Source organism: Petaurus breviceps, unplaced genomic scaffold (assembly GCF_028583685.1).
Source record: "Petaurus breviceps papuanus isolate PSGF00001 unplaced genomic scaffold, PetGlider_PUasm1.0 90823, whole genome shotgun sequence".
Taxonomy (NCBI): domain Eukaryota; kingdom Metazoa; phylum Chordata; class Mammalia; order Diprotodontia; family Petauridae; genus Petaurus; species Petaurus breviceps.
In genome coordinates, this window is record NW_027187352.1 from 6,485,901 (window position 1) to 6,500,472 (window position 14,572).

Sequence of the window (14,572 nt, forward strand, 5' to 3'; positions counted from 1 at the left end):
AGAGAGAGAGAGAGAGAGAGAGAGAGAGAGAGAGAGAGAGAGAGAGAATGTGTGTGTATGTGTGCACCTTATCCCGTTAAAATGTAGACTCCATGAAGACATAGGCCAAATCACACATTCACACAATGCTTTAAAGTGTACAAAATGTTTTGCTTACAACACCTTCTGATGTAGATAGCTTGCATTATTACCCCAAAGTTAAAGATTAAAAATCTCAGGGAGGAAAAGCAATTTGCCCAAGGTCCTACAGCTAGGAACTGGCAAAGGTTTACAAGCCTCAATTAGGTCTCCAGGATTCTTGGCAAGATTCCTCACAGTCTACTATGTATTTGCTTAAATTAACATCAAATCAAATCATCTAAAAAATAAAATCAAGCTTCCACACATTTCTGACCTATGGAGGGTTTCATCAAAGAAGAAAAATATACTTTTTTTCTAGGAAAAGCAAAGTTGAGTCTTTATGTAGAGTGAATTCAAAATAAAGCGTACCCTAAATATTCACATTTTTCATTACTTCACCTTGCTTTCCAGTCACATCACTAGTAATTAGGAACTTCAGAGGGGTTGGCAGGGAAAAGGAAAGCAGATTAATTCAAACAGGTCAATTTGCTACTTCTTAATAACTAAAAGGGATATAAAAATTTTAAACAACTGGCTAAAGTACTTTTATAATACTTATTTTAAGTTATTGATACTATTCTCTAGGTTTCTATTACAGTATTCAGATAATTCAACATGGATCTGCGATCTCATCAACATGTATTCTTCAGATGATGCAAATTATAATCAATCTATACTTTTTCATTCTGTATGATTCTTGTCCATTTCCTCCTAAATCACCTTTACAGGGAATACACCTCCTTGATTTTGCATGTGACCATTAAATATAGAGGAAAAAATTAAGAGTAGACTACAACCAAGTACATACAAACCCATTAAATTTCAAGATTTAGTTTATAACAGATGAATTAAGGCTAATGAACTTCCTTCTTTGGGTAAACCCAAGAAAGTTTCAGAAAAGCAAGATTTTTAAGGATAATATATATCTATGACAAAAATTTCATACTTGGGTACCCCTACTTACACCCTCTTTCCTACATATATATATATATATATATATATATATATATACATATCTTCCTTTGTAATTAAAGAAGGGTTATATTTCCCCCCAAAAAAAGTAAAAGAAAAAAATGTACATAATAACTTTATTAGATATTAAAAGGAATAGCAAGTTGTACATAATACATCCGCAGTTTCATGTGCAATCATCTTTTTTATTACACTATGTTAAGGAAATGCTTGCTTTAATCTATAAATTAAAAATAAAATAAATGTGAAAAAAGAAAAGGATTACATTTCAAACAAAAGAAAAAGTGAGAAAACCACGTTTTACAACTTACACTTTTACAGATCATAGATGTCTCAAAGTGTTTGGCACAAAGTCGATAATGCTTATTGAGTTGATCAGGCGTTTTATCTTCTAAGTCAGCTCTTCTACAATTCTCCACCCACTTTTGGCATCTAAAAATAAGGTCAACAAATATTAACAATGAGTTTACTGCACAGAAGGCTCTAAACTGGCACTAGGGATAAAAAGACAAAAGCAAGTCTCTGCCCTCAAGAAGCATACATTTTATCGAAATTAGCAAATTAGTTCAAGATTTGAGGCCAGAACACAGGACAGTGTTCTTCAACTAGGATTAAAAATCTTCAGACAAATAAGCATTAAGTCCAGAAAACAAGGGTCTATCACTGATGAAATGTTGGTTAAAGAACAGTGCATAGTAATTGTATACAACCAAAGGGCGGGTCATAAATAGGGGCTAGAACTGGTCAGTGATAAGATAAGCTTGACTGAATAATTCTGTATTTTAATTCTATAACAGACTGTTAGCTTACTTGCCACTTTAAATAGATGCTGTTTGATTAGATCTTAGGAGACTACTTGTGGCTATACAAATATAAGGGAAAGTCAAATATTCAAATATCTAAGGAAAAGATGGAACAATATGTATTAGATAAAATTAGACAGGTTCAGAAATATGATCAGACTCAAAGATTATTCATGATTCAATGTCTTTGTCAAAAGAGGTCTCCAGAGGAGTACCAAGGGATCCTGGGCTTGGCCCTGTGCTGATCAATGAGTACAAAGAGGGAAAGCAAAGCACAAGATAACTGGAAAAGTAGAAAGGGCTCAGGTTGTAAAGAGCTTTAAATGCCAGAAGGATAGGTAACAAACTGAGTTAGGCTCCAAAAAGATCCTGACATATTACAGCACTGGGCTGAATTTAATTTATTTAATGAAATGTAGGAAGGCTCAATGTAAAATCTTATGCTTGGGGAAAAAATAAAAACTTTACTAATACAAGAAGAGGGAGGAATGGTTATTTGATATAGTTTATATAATAGTTTATCTGAGAAAGATCTGGGGGTTTACATGGCAGCTAAAAAAGTTAATGTGATCCTACTTAATAAGAGAAGCATAGCTTTCAGGAATAAGGAGGTGATGGTCCCAGTATACTCTGCCCTCAACAGATCTGAACTAGAGTACTGCCTTTGGTTCTGGGCACCATCCATATGAAGAAGACACCTAATTACATGGAAAATATTCAGAAGGGGATACCAAGGTGAAGGGCCTTGAGTACATAGATATCATATGATGACCAGTTGAAGAAAACAGAGATGATTAGCCTAGAGAACAGGGCTAAAAATAGCCATAGAGTTGAACAATATTATGTGGAAAAGAGATTAGGCTTATTGTATTTGTCTCCGAAGGGGTAATTAGGTATGGATAGCACCTGAAGTAAGACTCATCTTCTTGAGTTCAAATCTGGCTTCAGACACTTATTAGCTGTATGACCCTGGGTTTTCTTTGCCAAGAAAACCCCAAATGGGATTACAAAGAGTCAAACACGACTGAAAAACTTCAATAAAAATTTGTTTTAGGAGGTTTAAACCAGGAACAATGTGCAAAAATTGCAAAAAGGTAAATTTAGGTTTGATGTCTGGAAAAAAGTTCTTAACAATCAGAGATATTCAAAACTGTAATAGGCTGATCAAGAAGTGAGGGGTTTCCCCACATTGGGGGGTCTCTAAGCAAAAGCTGGATAATCACTTAGATATAGTAGGGATTTTTTTTTCTAATATAGGTTTAATTAGATGACCACAAAGTCCTTCCAACTCTAAAAATTCAATAATTTTTTTATATCTTTTCGTCCTAAGTATTACTCCCTTTTATACACCAGCCAACATGATCTTCTCACTGATCCTCATGCACAACATTCCATCTCCTTTCTCCCTGCTTCTGCCCAGGCTGCCTTCAGGCCTGCAATGTACTCCCTCATATCCATTTCTTATAATCCCTCATTTCTTAGTTGTTTGGCTCAAATACCACCTTCTACAAAGAGTCCTTTCCTGATCTGCCCAGCTGCTAAGTGCTTCCCCCTCAAATTCTCTATATTTACTTCATATATATTTCAATATGTACATTTGTCTCTTCTGTGAAATTTAGGTTCCATAAGAGCAAAGGCTGTTTCATTTCTGCCTCTGCATCCCCAGAACAGAATAATGATCCCAGTAAAGAAGTCAAGTCAGCAGTTAGGATGCAGAATTGAACTATAGGATAGAAATTATTACTGGATACTAAAACTTTGTAATCTTCATAAAGGTAATTAAACCTACTGAAGCTAATGAAACCACTAAAGGAAGAATATAGAATGAAAAGAGAAAAGGCCTGGAAAAGATGCTAAAATTATAAAGAAAACGATGAGGAAAACATCTTTTTTCTTACTGCTGATGGGAATTCTGAGTATTGTAAAGTAGTAAGAAGTTTCTGACTTGGCAAAGTAAGAAGTACTTGGAGCTTTCAAATGTGTCTAATGGGAGTGAACACAGAGACCCCTCCTCCCTCCCTCCAGAAGTTGATAAGGGATGGGAAAGAGGAACTGGAAGTGGTTAGCCAAGGAGGATATGCAAGTCTTTCTCCCAAGGTAAGAGGATGATCAGTTAGTTACATGAAATATCCAGACCTAGATCCTAGTTCAGTGACTTCTGGGTCAACTTGACAAGTATTTTAGGATAAAAAGATTTCCATTTTCCATAACTTCACAATTCTGTACTCCATATATGTTATTTCTACCTTCTTTCTCTTAGTTATTACTAGTAAAAACCTTTACTAAAGTTCTGCTTCTTAAGCTTAAGGGAAAAAGGAGGCTGAACTAGATTGGGCTAGGCAATGACTGGAGAGATACAGAAGGCCAACTGTAGTTAGGTGCCAGCAAGTAAAGGCAGAGTGCAGATAAAAGGGAAGACTGGGAGGGATTGGGTAATCTGAAAGAAGAGAAATTGAAGGATTTGCCTAAAGTCTTTAGATTCTCAATCACTAGGAGGGAGAAAGGAACAAAAGATTTACATAACATCTTGAATCTGAATAGCTTTTAAAAAGCTGTGAGGTGTCTAAGGACAATCAAAGGGAAAGTCGTCCAACAAGTAACTACAGGGCTAGTGCTTTAACTTTACCATAGAAATTTCCAAGTAAATTCTAAATTCATTCATATGTAAATAAGATGTAAGGTCACAGAAAGGAAACACAAAAGTCACACGGGATGAGTAAGTCTTGCCTCATTAAGCAATATAAACCATTTATAATCATTCCAGCCAAGCTAAGAGCCAAGATCAGCAATGACCAGACAACCCACTTTCTGTACTTGTAAAATGAATGGGTGGTCAATTTTTCTGGCCTTTTATCCCATCCCTTCATGCAACCGAGGATTCTGTTTCTTGAACATGCCTAGAAGTCTTAGAGATGAAAGGGAACTTAGAAGTCATTGAGCCCATCCTCAAACACTTTAAAAAAGAAGAAACTGAAGCACATGTAGAATAGGACAGTCAACAGACATTTATTAAATGCCTGACATATGCTAGGCACTGTACTAAGAACTGTTCTTAAAAAAAGAAAAGTGAAAAATAAACAAACCCTACCCTAAAGGAGTATACATTTAAATAGGGTAGACAATATGTAAACAACGAAGTATAGATTCACATTCTATACTAAATAGATGAAGATTAGTAATCTGAAGGCATAGAGCATCAGCAGTAGGAAGGAACAGGAAAAGGTGTCCCGCAGAAGGTGAGATTTGATGTGTCTTAAAGGAAGCCAAACAAACCAAGAGGAGGAGGTGAGGGGGCAGAGCATTCTAGACAGAGGGAGAAACCAGTAAAAAGGCACAGGTGAAGGGAGACAAGAGTATCAAGCAAGTGGTTGCTGCTGTTTTGCAGACTGATTTGGAGCGGAGGGAGGTGTAAGAAGGCTGCAAAGGTAGAAGGAGTCAGGTTATGAGAGCTTTAAATGCCAAATAGATGGACTTTATATTGATCCTGGAGGTGATTGGGGGGGAGGGGATGGAACTTGGGCAGACCTGCACTTAAAATAAAAATCACCTTGACAGCTAAGTGGAGAATGGATTGGCGTTGGGAGAGTATTAGGGCAGGGAGACAATGGTATTGCAACTGACTGTAATAGAAACATTCAGAAGGAAGGAGAATTGGGGGTGGGGGGAATAATGAATTGTTTTAGATCCACTGAGTTTGAGATATTTAAGAGACAAATGGCAATGGGTGATTACAGTACTACAGTACAGTACAGTACAGAACAGTATAGTACAAAAAAAGACTGGGAATCATCACCACAGAGATAACTGAAATTTTGGGAGAAGATGAGATCAGCAACCAAGACAGTATGTAGAGAAAGAAGAGGAGATCCAGGATAGTGCCCTGGGGGCCACCCAGAGTAGGAGGGAATGACTTAAAGAAATAGCAAAGGAGACTGAAAAGGTGTGCGTAAGACAGACAGGAGAGCCTGGAGAGAGCAGTGTCATGAAAACCTAGGTTGAATGATTTTCCCCAGGGTCAAATAGCTAGTAAATGAAACAGGATCTGACTGACACTAGTTTTATGGTCCTGTTTGCCTCAGTTTCCTCATCTGTAAAATGAGCTGGAGAAGGAAATGGTGAAGCACTCCAGGATCTCTGCCAAGAACACCCCAAACAGGGCCACAAAGTTGGATGCAACTGAAATGACTAAACAACAACAACATCCTAACTCCAAGGATAGTGCACTGGCTACTATTTCATACTATCTACATCCCATGCCTTTGCTCAAACTGTTCCTATTCCTCATGTCTTCTCTTCACCTCTTCACCTGGTAAATTTCTATCCTCTCAGCTTTCATTCATCTCAAGTCAAATGACAGCCTCACAAAGGCAGCTTTTCCTGATCCCTATAAACAAACTTTTTCCTCTTAGATCAAACACAGCACTTCAGTATTTCCCCCCATTTATCTCTATTATTATGTAGAAATCTGTTTTGCTGTTGTTCTATCATCCACCTAGCTGTCCAGTAATCTGTTAATCAACAAATCTTTTTATCAGATAACCTGTGATCACAAATGTCAAATTAAACCAAGAATTTAGTTATTTACAGTATCTAAACCCTAACAGAATTATAGTTGTGAACAACAGAATGTTATCAATATCCCGTATCTCTTCAATAAACTGAGGCTTTTTTCATAGGACATTTTATAGAGCAGATTCTAGAATCAGAGTTAAAGGGATGTTTGAGGTCCTAAGGCCTGAAACCTGGGGGCTTACCACTTCACAAAGTGGCTCATTCCACTTTTGGATAGCTGTAACCGTTAGAAAGCTCTCCATTTGGCCAAAATCTCATTTAAAGAGATAACAAAGAAATGGTAGATCATTCATTCATTTATTAAATTATTTAGTACTTCGGAGTCATCTGCCTCCTGCAACTCACCATCTAGAAGGGAATAAAGAGATATAAACACAATAAAATAAAGTAATATCCAAACAGGCCAGAAGAGGTGAATAAAATACCAGACAATCCAAGGAAAGAAGAAAATCCAATAAAGAATATAAAAGTTGGTTGGGAAAAAAATCCAACTATATACAACTCATCTATCTATACTTGTCAACATACATTAAAAACTTCCCTATATTCTACTTAATCAAAAAAGTGGTAGTAATAGCCCTGAAAAAGGCAACTGTCCATTCAGCAAATATTTGTAGAAACAGTTTCCAGGCATTAATCAATCATAGGTTTAGCAAAGACAAGAAGGTATCCAATAGAGGGAAAACAGTAAGTCATTACTCTGAAATGCAGAGTTGAGAAAGAAAAGATCTTCTTCAGGTTGTTCTAAGAGCAGAACTAAAATCAAGTTTCAGGAAACAAGGAGACCCCTTCTGATGATCAAAGCTGTCCCACAATGAAACTACTACATCATTAGCTCCCTCCCTCTCTTGGGAAGTTAGTCAAGCAAAAGGCTGGGTAAACATATGTCCACAATGCCCTAAAAAACCTTGTATCCCCAGTGCTCAGCACAATGCCTCACACATAGGAAGGGCTTAATAAGTACTAGTTGACTAAGACACCCTCTTAAGGGGTTTCAGAATTCTAATGCTGTTCCTCTAAATGGAGTGAGAGGTAAGGTTTACAAATATAATCTCATTTGATCTTCATAATAATCCTGTGAGGCAGATGCTATTATCCCCATTTTTGCAAATAATAAACTAAGCCTGAAAAATGTTAAGTGATTTGCCTAAAAAGTAAATGTCTGATGTAGCATTTAAATTCAGGTCTTCCTGACTATCTACCACTATCCTACCTAACTCCCTCCAAGACAATTCATTAGAACAGGTGAAGAAGATAGCAGAATATCTATTTTTTTATCTAGAAAAAGAAAAATTAAGCTTTACTAATTAACAGACAGGCTGACACATTGGTAACCTCCCTCAGTCACATGTCACAGAAAGAAGACTGAGGGAAGAAGAGTGAGAGTTCCACAATGGTGAAGGATTGAGAACAGTGTTTTCCATCATTCACTTCGAAATGTACTGCAGTTTACATGTAGCTGGTTAAGTGATTTATGGATTACATAATCTAGTTTAAACTAAACTGACCCTCACAAAATGGACAAGTGGCTTAAAGAGTCACAATTCTACTAACAGGATCACAAGTGAACAAGAAAATGGTAAAGCTGACATCCTTCCTACATCTGTTACAAGCTGTTTAGATATATTACAATGTTAAACTAAACAGATCCGAGAAGAAGTCAGACAAAACATTTAAACTTATCAAAATTATTTGAAATCTGGATTTATATCTACTATGGTTAAGAAGGGACCTTACACTAAATGTGTACTTTGTTATTCAAATTTAGCTAGCAACAGTATGAAGACCTCATAATTAAGCAGGCATTCAAAATGCCTTCCTTGACAAAAATAAAGTAAAAATGTAATTTTCTAACCTATTTAAAAAATCTAACATAAGAGTTTTAATGGGTTTTGAATCTGTTTGCTAAAAAAAAGTAACATCTTCCAATTAATTTCCAAGAACAACAGATTTAACATAAGGGAAGATGGAAATTTATTAGACAAATTTCAATTGAAAACAATGATTGGTGAATAGGATTGATAAATTAGTGTCAAGATTTTAGTAAGCACAGCCATTTCAATCTATGGATCTTTTGGTAAAAACTTCAGTTAAGATAGCCAATAAAATCAAGTCAAAATAAACTGAACTTAGACCCAGACCATCAAATCACTATCAAAGTATTGAGAGCCAAGATTTTAAAATATAAAATAATCAATATTCAATCATATTGCTTTTACTAAAAATATCACAAAATATTTTCGTGCAAGTGAAGTGTGTTCAGTAATAAAAATGTTTTAAATGCCATTTATTTTATCTTTAACTCAACCTTTTAAATTTCAATATTGATGTATTTTTAATGTACACATTTAATACAGCAAATTTAAATAAATTATAAATATAAACATAGGTAAATATAGAGAGGCATGAAAAGATCTACCCAAACTGATCCAAAGTAAAGTCAGCAGATCCAAAGAAACAATATACACAAAGTCTCTTAACAATGAAAATGGAAAAAACAACTACATACACATATCAAACATGAATGCAATAAAACTATTAAGAATAAGCATGGCTCCAAAGAAGAAACATGAGAAGACACTTCCACCCTACCTCTCTGCAGAGGTGAAAGGTCTATAAATGTTGCACATTGCATATATTCTCTGATTTTTTTCAATGTACTGATGAGTCATGTTGATTTTTTTCTCTTCCTTTTCTTTTGTTGTCTTAAAAAAGTACTACTTGTCACATGGGATGGTTTTCTAGGAGGGGGAAAGATCCTGGGGTGATGGTCAGCGATGTAAAAAACAAAAGACATTAATAAAACTTACTTTAAAAATATACACATATCAGGAAGTGAATACTTCTATGTGTGAAACAGATGTAAAACAGTTTGGAGGCCACTGGCAGCTAGGTGGCTGCAGTGGATAGAGCAAGAGGCCTAGAGTCGTCAGAAAGACCTGAGTTCAAATTCAGTTTTAGACACCTACTAGCTGTATGACCCTGGGCAAGTCACTTTTGCCTCAGTTTCCTCATCTGTAAAATGAGCTGGAGAAGGAGATGGCAAACCACTGCAGTGTCTTTGCCAAGTAAACTGCAAATTGGGTCACAAAGAGTCAGAACAGAACAATGACAATGGCCTTGCAATCACTGACAAAAGATCATGTAGTTTATCATAGGCCACAGATACAGAGCTGGAAAGGGCCTCTGAGTGAATGACCTCTAATCCAACTCCCACGTATTTTTTTCTTTTTTTAAACAGATGAAGAACTAAGGTCCAGGGAGGTCAAGTTCCCTAAGTTCACACAAGGAGGAAGCAGCAAAGGCTGAATTTGAACCCAGGTTCTCAAATAAAAAAAAACAGTGCTCAGGCCATTGTATCACTTTCTCTGTAATGAGAGGAGGAGATCAAGGGGAAGCAAATGGTAAAGGAGAATGGTGTGGATGTGTATTTTACCCCACTTTGGGAGCACAGATGAAGGTGGAAAAAGACAAGCAGGGAGATGGATAATTCAGTTTGATCAAATTCCACAAAACAATTTTATTATGTACAAACTATGCAAAGAACATGGGGTACAAGGATGAAAATCACTGACTGACCAACAGGCATTTATAATCTAGTAGGGGAAGATAAGACACTGTACAAGATCAAGGAAATAGCCAAGTAAAATAGCATAGAGGAAGAAGAGAAGTGGGCCCAGGACATAGTCTTAGGGAAGACCCAAGATTAGTAACAAAGACCTGCATGAAGACCCAGCAAAGGAGACTGAGGAGCAGTTAGGTAAGGACCAGAAAATCTAGAAAGAGAGAAAAAGAGAAAAGAGAGTGACCGACCTCACCAAAGGCTGCAGAGAGGTTAAAAAAGGAAAAGGATTAAGAAAAGGCCTTTAGATCTGGCAATTAAAAGATCATTAGTAACTTTGAAGAGAGCAGTTTCATGCTGAATGATGAGACAGGAAGTGCAACTACAATCAATTAGGAAGACAGTGAGAGAAAAGGAAGCAGAAACACTGATTAGAGACAACCTTTTCAAATTTAGCCACAAATGAGATGAGGAATGAGAACAGAAATAGGATCCAACAAGAGGATCTGAGACAGAAGGATCAAGTGAGGGTTCTTTGAGGAGGGGGAGACCCAAGTATCTTTACTGGCTGTAGGGAAACAAATAGTAGAGACGGAGGAATTGAATATCAGGGAGAGAGTAGGGATAAGAAGAGGGGGCAATCTAGGTAGGGGAAAAGGGATGGAATGGGACTTCATGCATATTAGAGGGTTTCACGGTGGTAATGAGAAGGGGTCATCTCCTCATTCAAGGCAGGTGAAGGACATAATGGCATCTGAATGATGTGAGATGAGGAAGGAGAAGAGAGCACTCAAGGAATAGTCTCCATTTTTTTTTTTTTTCAGTGAAATAGGAGGCAACATTCTCAGTTGAGAGTGGGGAGATGGAAGCCATGAGAGGTTTGAGGAGAGATAAAAAGGTTTTGAAAAGCCACTGGGGCAGTAAGTTCTGGGGATAGAAGAAAGGCAAAAAACATCTTGGGGAAATCACAGTCTAATGGGAGACATAACTTGCCAACAATTATATACAAACAATAAAGAGACAGGATAAGTTGGAGGAAATCTCAGAAAGGAGACAGTAAGGTTAAGGATTGGAAAGGCTTTGAGCAGGTGGGTCCTTCAGCTGAGATTTGAAGGAAGCCAGGGAAGCTGTTGATGTCCAAATGGTAGTTCTGGCCTTCATCACCTCCTTTAGTCTATGGCAATAGCTTTCTAATTATTTTTACTGCTTCAACTCTTCCCCAGTACAATCCACCCTCATTCAACTGCCAAAGTAATTTTCTTACTCAAACTTCAGTGGCTCCCTATTACTTTCAGGATCCTTCAAAATCTAACATCCTCCTATCTTTCTAGTCTTTTTACAGTTTACTCCCTGCCACACACTCTTCAATTCAGTGACAATGGGCTCCTTGCTGAGACACTCTTCTCTAAGCTCCAAGTATTTCTCTGGCTATCCTCCATGCCAGGAATGTTCTCCCTCCTCATCTTTGCTTCCTGGCTTCCTTTAAGTTCCAACTAAAATCCAACTTCTATAAGAAGCCTCTCCCAACCCCTCTTAATTACCCCCATTTTATCCTGTACATAGCTTGTGTGTACATTTTTGATTGCCCCATTAGACTGTGAGCTCCTTGAGGGCAGGCACTGTCTTTTGCCTCTTTTTATAACCTTAGCTCTTAGCACAATGCCATACATAGTAAGAGTTTAATAAATGTTTACTAACTGAAAGATAAAGTCCTATGTTAAATGTTCTCCTTTCTGATGTCCACCTCTTAGTTTCCCTGGCTTCCTTTAAGACTCAGCTTAAAACCCACCTTCTGCAGGTCTTTCCTGGTCCCATCCAGGCCACAGCCTTCCATTTACTCGATACACACCTATTTACATTTTGCCCAACCCATTAGAATGTACAATCCTTAAAGACACAAAGTGTTTGTGAAATTGATAAATGCTTCTGGACTGACTGAAGCCAGACTGCAGAGGGCCATGAATACTAGGACTAATCTTTTATCCTACAGGCAATGAGAAACTGGGAACTAAGAAAAAGGGGCACATAACATTCACAAAGTGGGGAAATAGAAAGGGGACTAAATTATGAGGCAGAAAACTTGGATTTAAGGCGCTGTTCTTGGACAAATGACAAATGGTCTGCCTGTTCCATACCTTAGTTTCCTTCTCTGTAAAATGATGGATTGAACTAGATGATCTCTATTCCCTTTCAAGTTCTTATAGTCTGTTTTTTTAATTCTTTAATTTAGTAAATATATTAAGAGTCTATAATTTGCAGAGTCCAGATCCAGATACTGGGAAAGATACAAAGTAAGACTTGGTATAAGATCTCAAAGAACATAGTATAATAGGGTAAAAAAAAAATCACACAGAAATACTATACTATATATACCATATAATACTATAAATGTATTAAAGAGGTCCATTGCAAAGTGATGCATGAATTGGAAGGTGCAAAGGTTTGTGTAGAGAGGAAGAGAGAAAGAGATCAGAAAAGAATTACTGAAAGAGTTGCCCAATCTACTCACTGTATAAACATCTATTAGGTGCCTCCTATGGATAAAGCACTGTGCTGGGCAATGGAGAATACAAAAAAATATAAATGACATTCCCTACGTCCAAGAAGCTTACATTTGAGGGAAGGGGTTAACAGAATAATAAATATATATAATAAATAAAAATAGAAATACTTATATGTACTATTTATTATTATATATGTGTATGCATATACATATCTTACACCACAGAGTGTGAAGGCAAAAGAGACATTCAAAGGGTGGGGTAGATATTTGGGGCAAGTATCTCATTTTATCCTCACAATAACCCTGAGACATGTTATTATCCCCATTTTACATGAGAGGAAACTGAGGCAATAAGAGGTGAAGTGGCTTTCCCAGGGTCATGAAGCTAGTAATTGTCTATGACAGAATTTGAACTCAGATCTTCCTGACTCCAGGCCCAACACTCTAGCCTGGGAAATTATCTTGTCCAACCTTCTCATTTAAAAGTATAGGAATATGAAGCTTAACTAGCCCCTTTACCCAGGGAATATGTAGCAGATTCAAACCTAGGCCCTCTAAAAGACAGAGCCCTTATTCTGCCTGGTGACCTCGATGCCCGCTCTACTTTGTAAGCCGGGTATCAGTTTGATTTCTGACCCCCTGGAAGTCCCTCAGTCCTGCGATTCCAGCCCCGGAGTCACCAGGCATCACTACGTGCGGCCCGGGTAAGCGTCCCGGCTCATTCGCACGCACTCTGCGTCTCAGGCTGGGCAGTGGGCAGCCGCCCATTAGGCTCGGTGACACCGGTGTTTAAGTGTCCAGAGAGGGCAAGGGCCGACAGCTCTTCATGCCTAGTGGTCTGCACGAGGTCTCTCCCACAGGGCAGTGAGCTCCCGAGGGGCAGTAACTGTTTCTTTTCTGAGGTGTTTGTTTTTTTATTTTTTTTTACCACACCACCCTCCACCCCAGAGCTTAACAAGCACAGAGCTAGCACACAGTAGGCGCCTAATAAACACGTGTTGCTTCGTCTCCAACGAATAAGCACTGAATGAAGTCTCTCTCGGGTTTGTACCCTAAGTAAGCAGAAACTATGGGCAGTCAAGCGCCTGGACCCCCCCCCTTAAAAGCTTGACAAGTAGGGCCGGGGTCGCGCAGTCCCTTCCCCCGGGCGCATGTGCCAGTCCCGGACGCCCACAGGGAATGCCGCCCTTCCCATCTTTCCTCCCCGGGTCGTTCCGATAGCCAGGGGTAGGCGCCTGCGCACTCCCCCCTCCCTGCTCGGTCCCGGGGCGTGGGACAGCTCGTGCCCGGTGGGGGCCCGGCCTTGCGCCGGGAAGGAGCGTCCGCTCGCTGGCCACGGAGCACGAAGCGAGGGGCGCCGAGCGGCCGCTCCGGGGACACTCACCGGGCCGGGTCCCGCGGGAACCTGAAGAAGGCCAGGTCCGACTGCGTGCTCTTCCGCGTGCAGTTCGGGGCCGCGCAGAAGTTCGGCATCGTCGCCCGTCCAGCCGGCCGGGCCTCCTCCCCCTACCCCCCGCCGGCGGCCTCCCGGCCCCCGGGGAGGCCGGCCCGGCTGGGCTTGGGGGGAAGGAGGAGGAGGGGAGGGAAGAAGAAGAAGGGAGGGAGGGTGAGAGGAGGTGGAGGAGGAGGAGGGGCGCCGCGGGCCGAGGCCGGGCTGGGGACGCAGCTCCACAGTGCTGTGAGCGGCCGGGAGGATTTACCGCCGCCGCCGACGGCTCTTGCCCGCCCGTCCGCCCGGGACGCTGCCGCCTCCTTCCCACAATGCACCCTGCCTCCCTCCCCCTCGCTGCTGCCGGGGGCTCTCTTCCCTTCGGCTTCCTCTCCTCCCCGCCTTTTCTCCGGGACTTAAGCCCTGGGAGCACGCGCAGTGAGGGCCGGGCAAGGCGGACGGCGAGTGGGGCGGGGAAGGGCGGTGTCGGGGGCGGGGGGGCGGGGGGACGGGCGGGCAAGAGCCGCCCGCGCGGGGGGGGGAGGCGGGGAGGGGGGGGGAGGGGGGGGGGGGGGGGGGGGGAGGGGGGGGCGAGGAGCAGGGCGGGGGCG

At 40.1% G+C, this 14,572-nt stretch overlaps 1 protein-coding gene across 1 annotated transcript in view; it reads right to left on the minus strand.

Moving 5' to 3' along the window:
- THAP12 (THAP domain containing 12) overlaps nt 1-14,278 on the minus strand; it is a 20,778-nt gene extending 6,500 nt beyond the window's left edge. The window contains exons 1-2 of the mRNA XM_069070883.1: nt 13,917-14,278; nt 1,404-1,524 (exon numbers count right to left, since the gene is read on the minus strand). Coding sequence (XP_068926984.1) covers nt 1,404-1,524; nt 13,917-14,005 — 210 coding nt within the window. The 5' untranslated portion in view covers nt 14,006-14,278. The remainder of the gene's footprint in view (nt 1-1,403; nt 1,525-13,916) is intronic.
- Nucleotides 14,279-14,572: the final 294 nt, after the last annotated feature.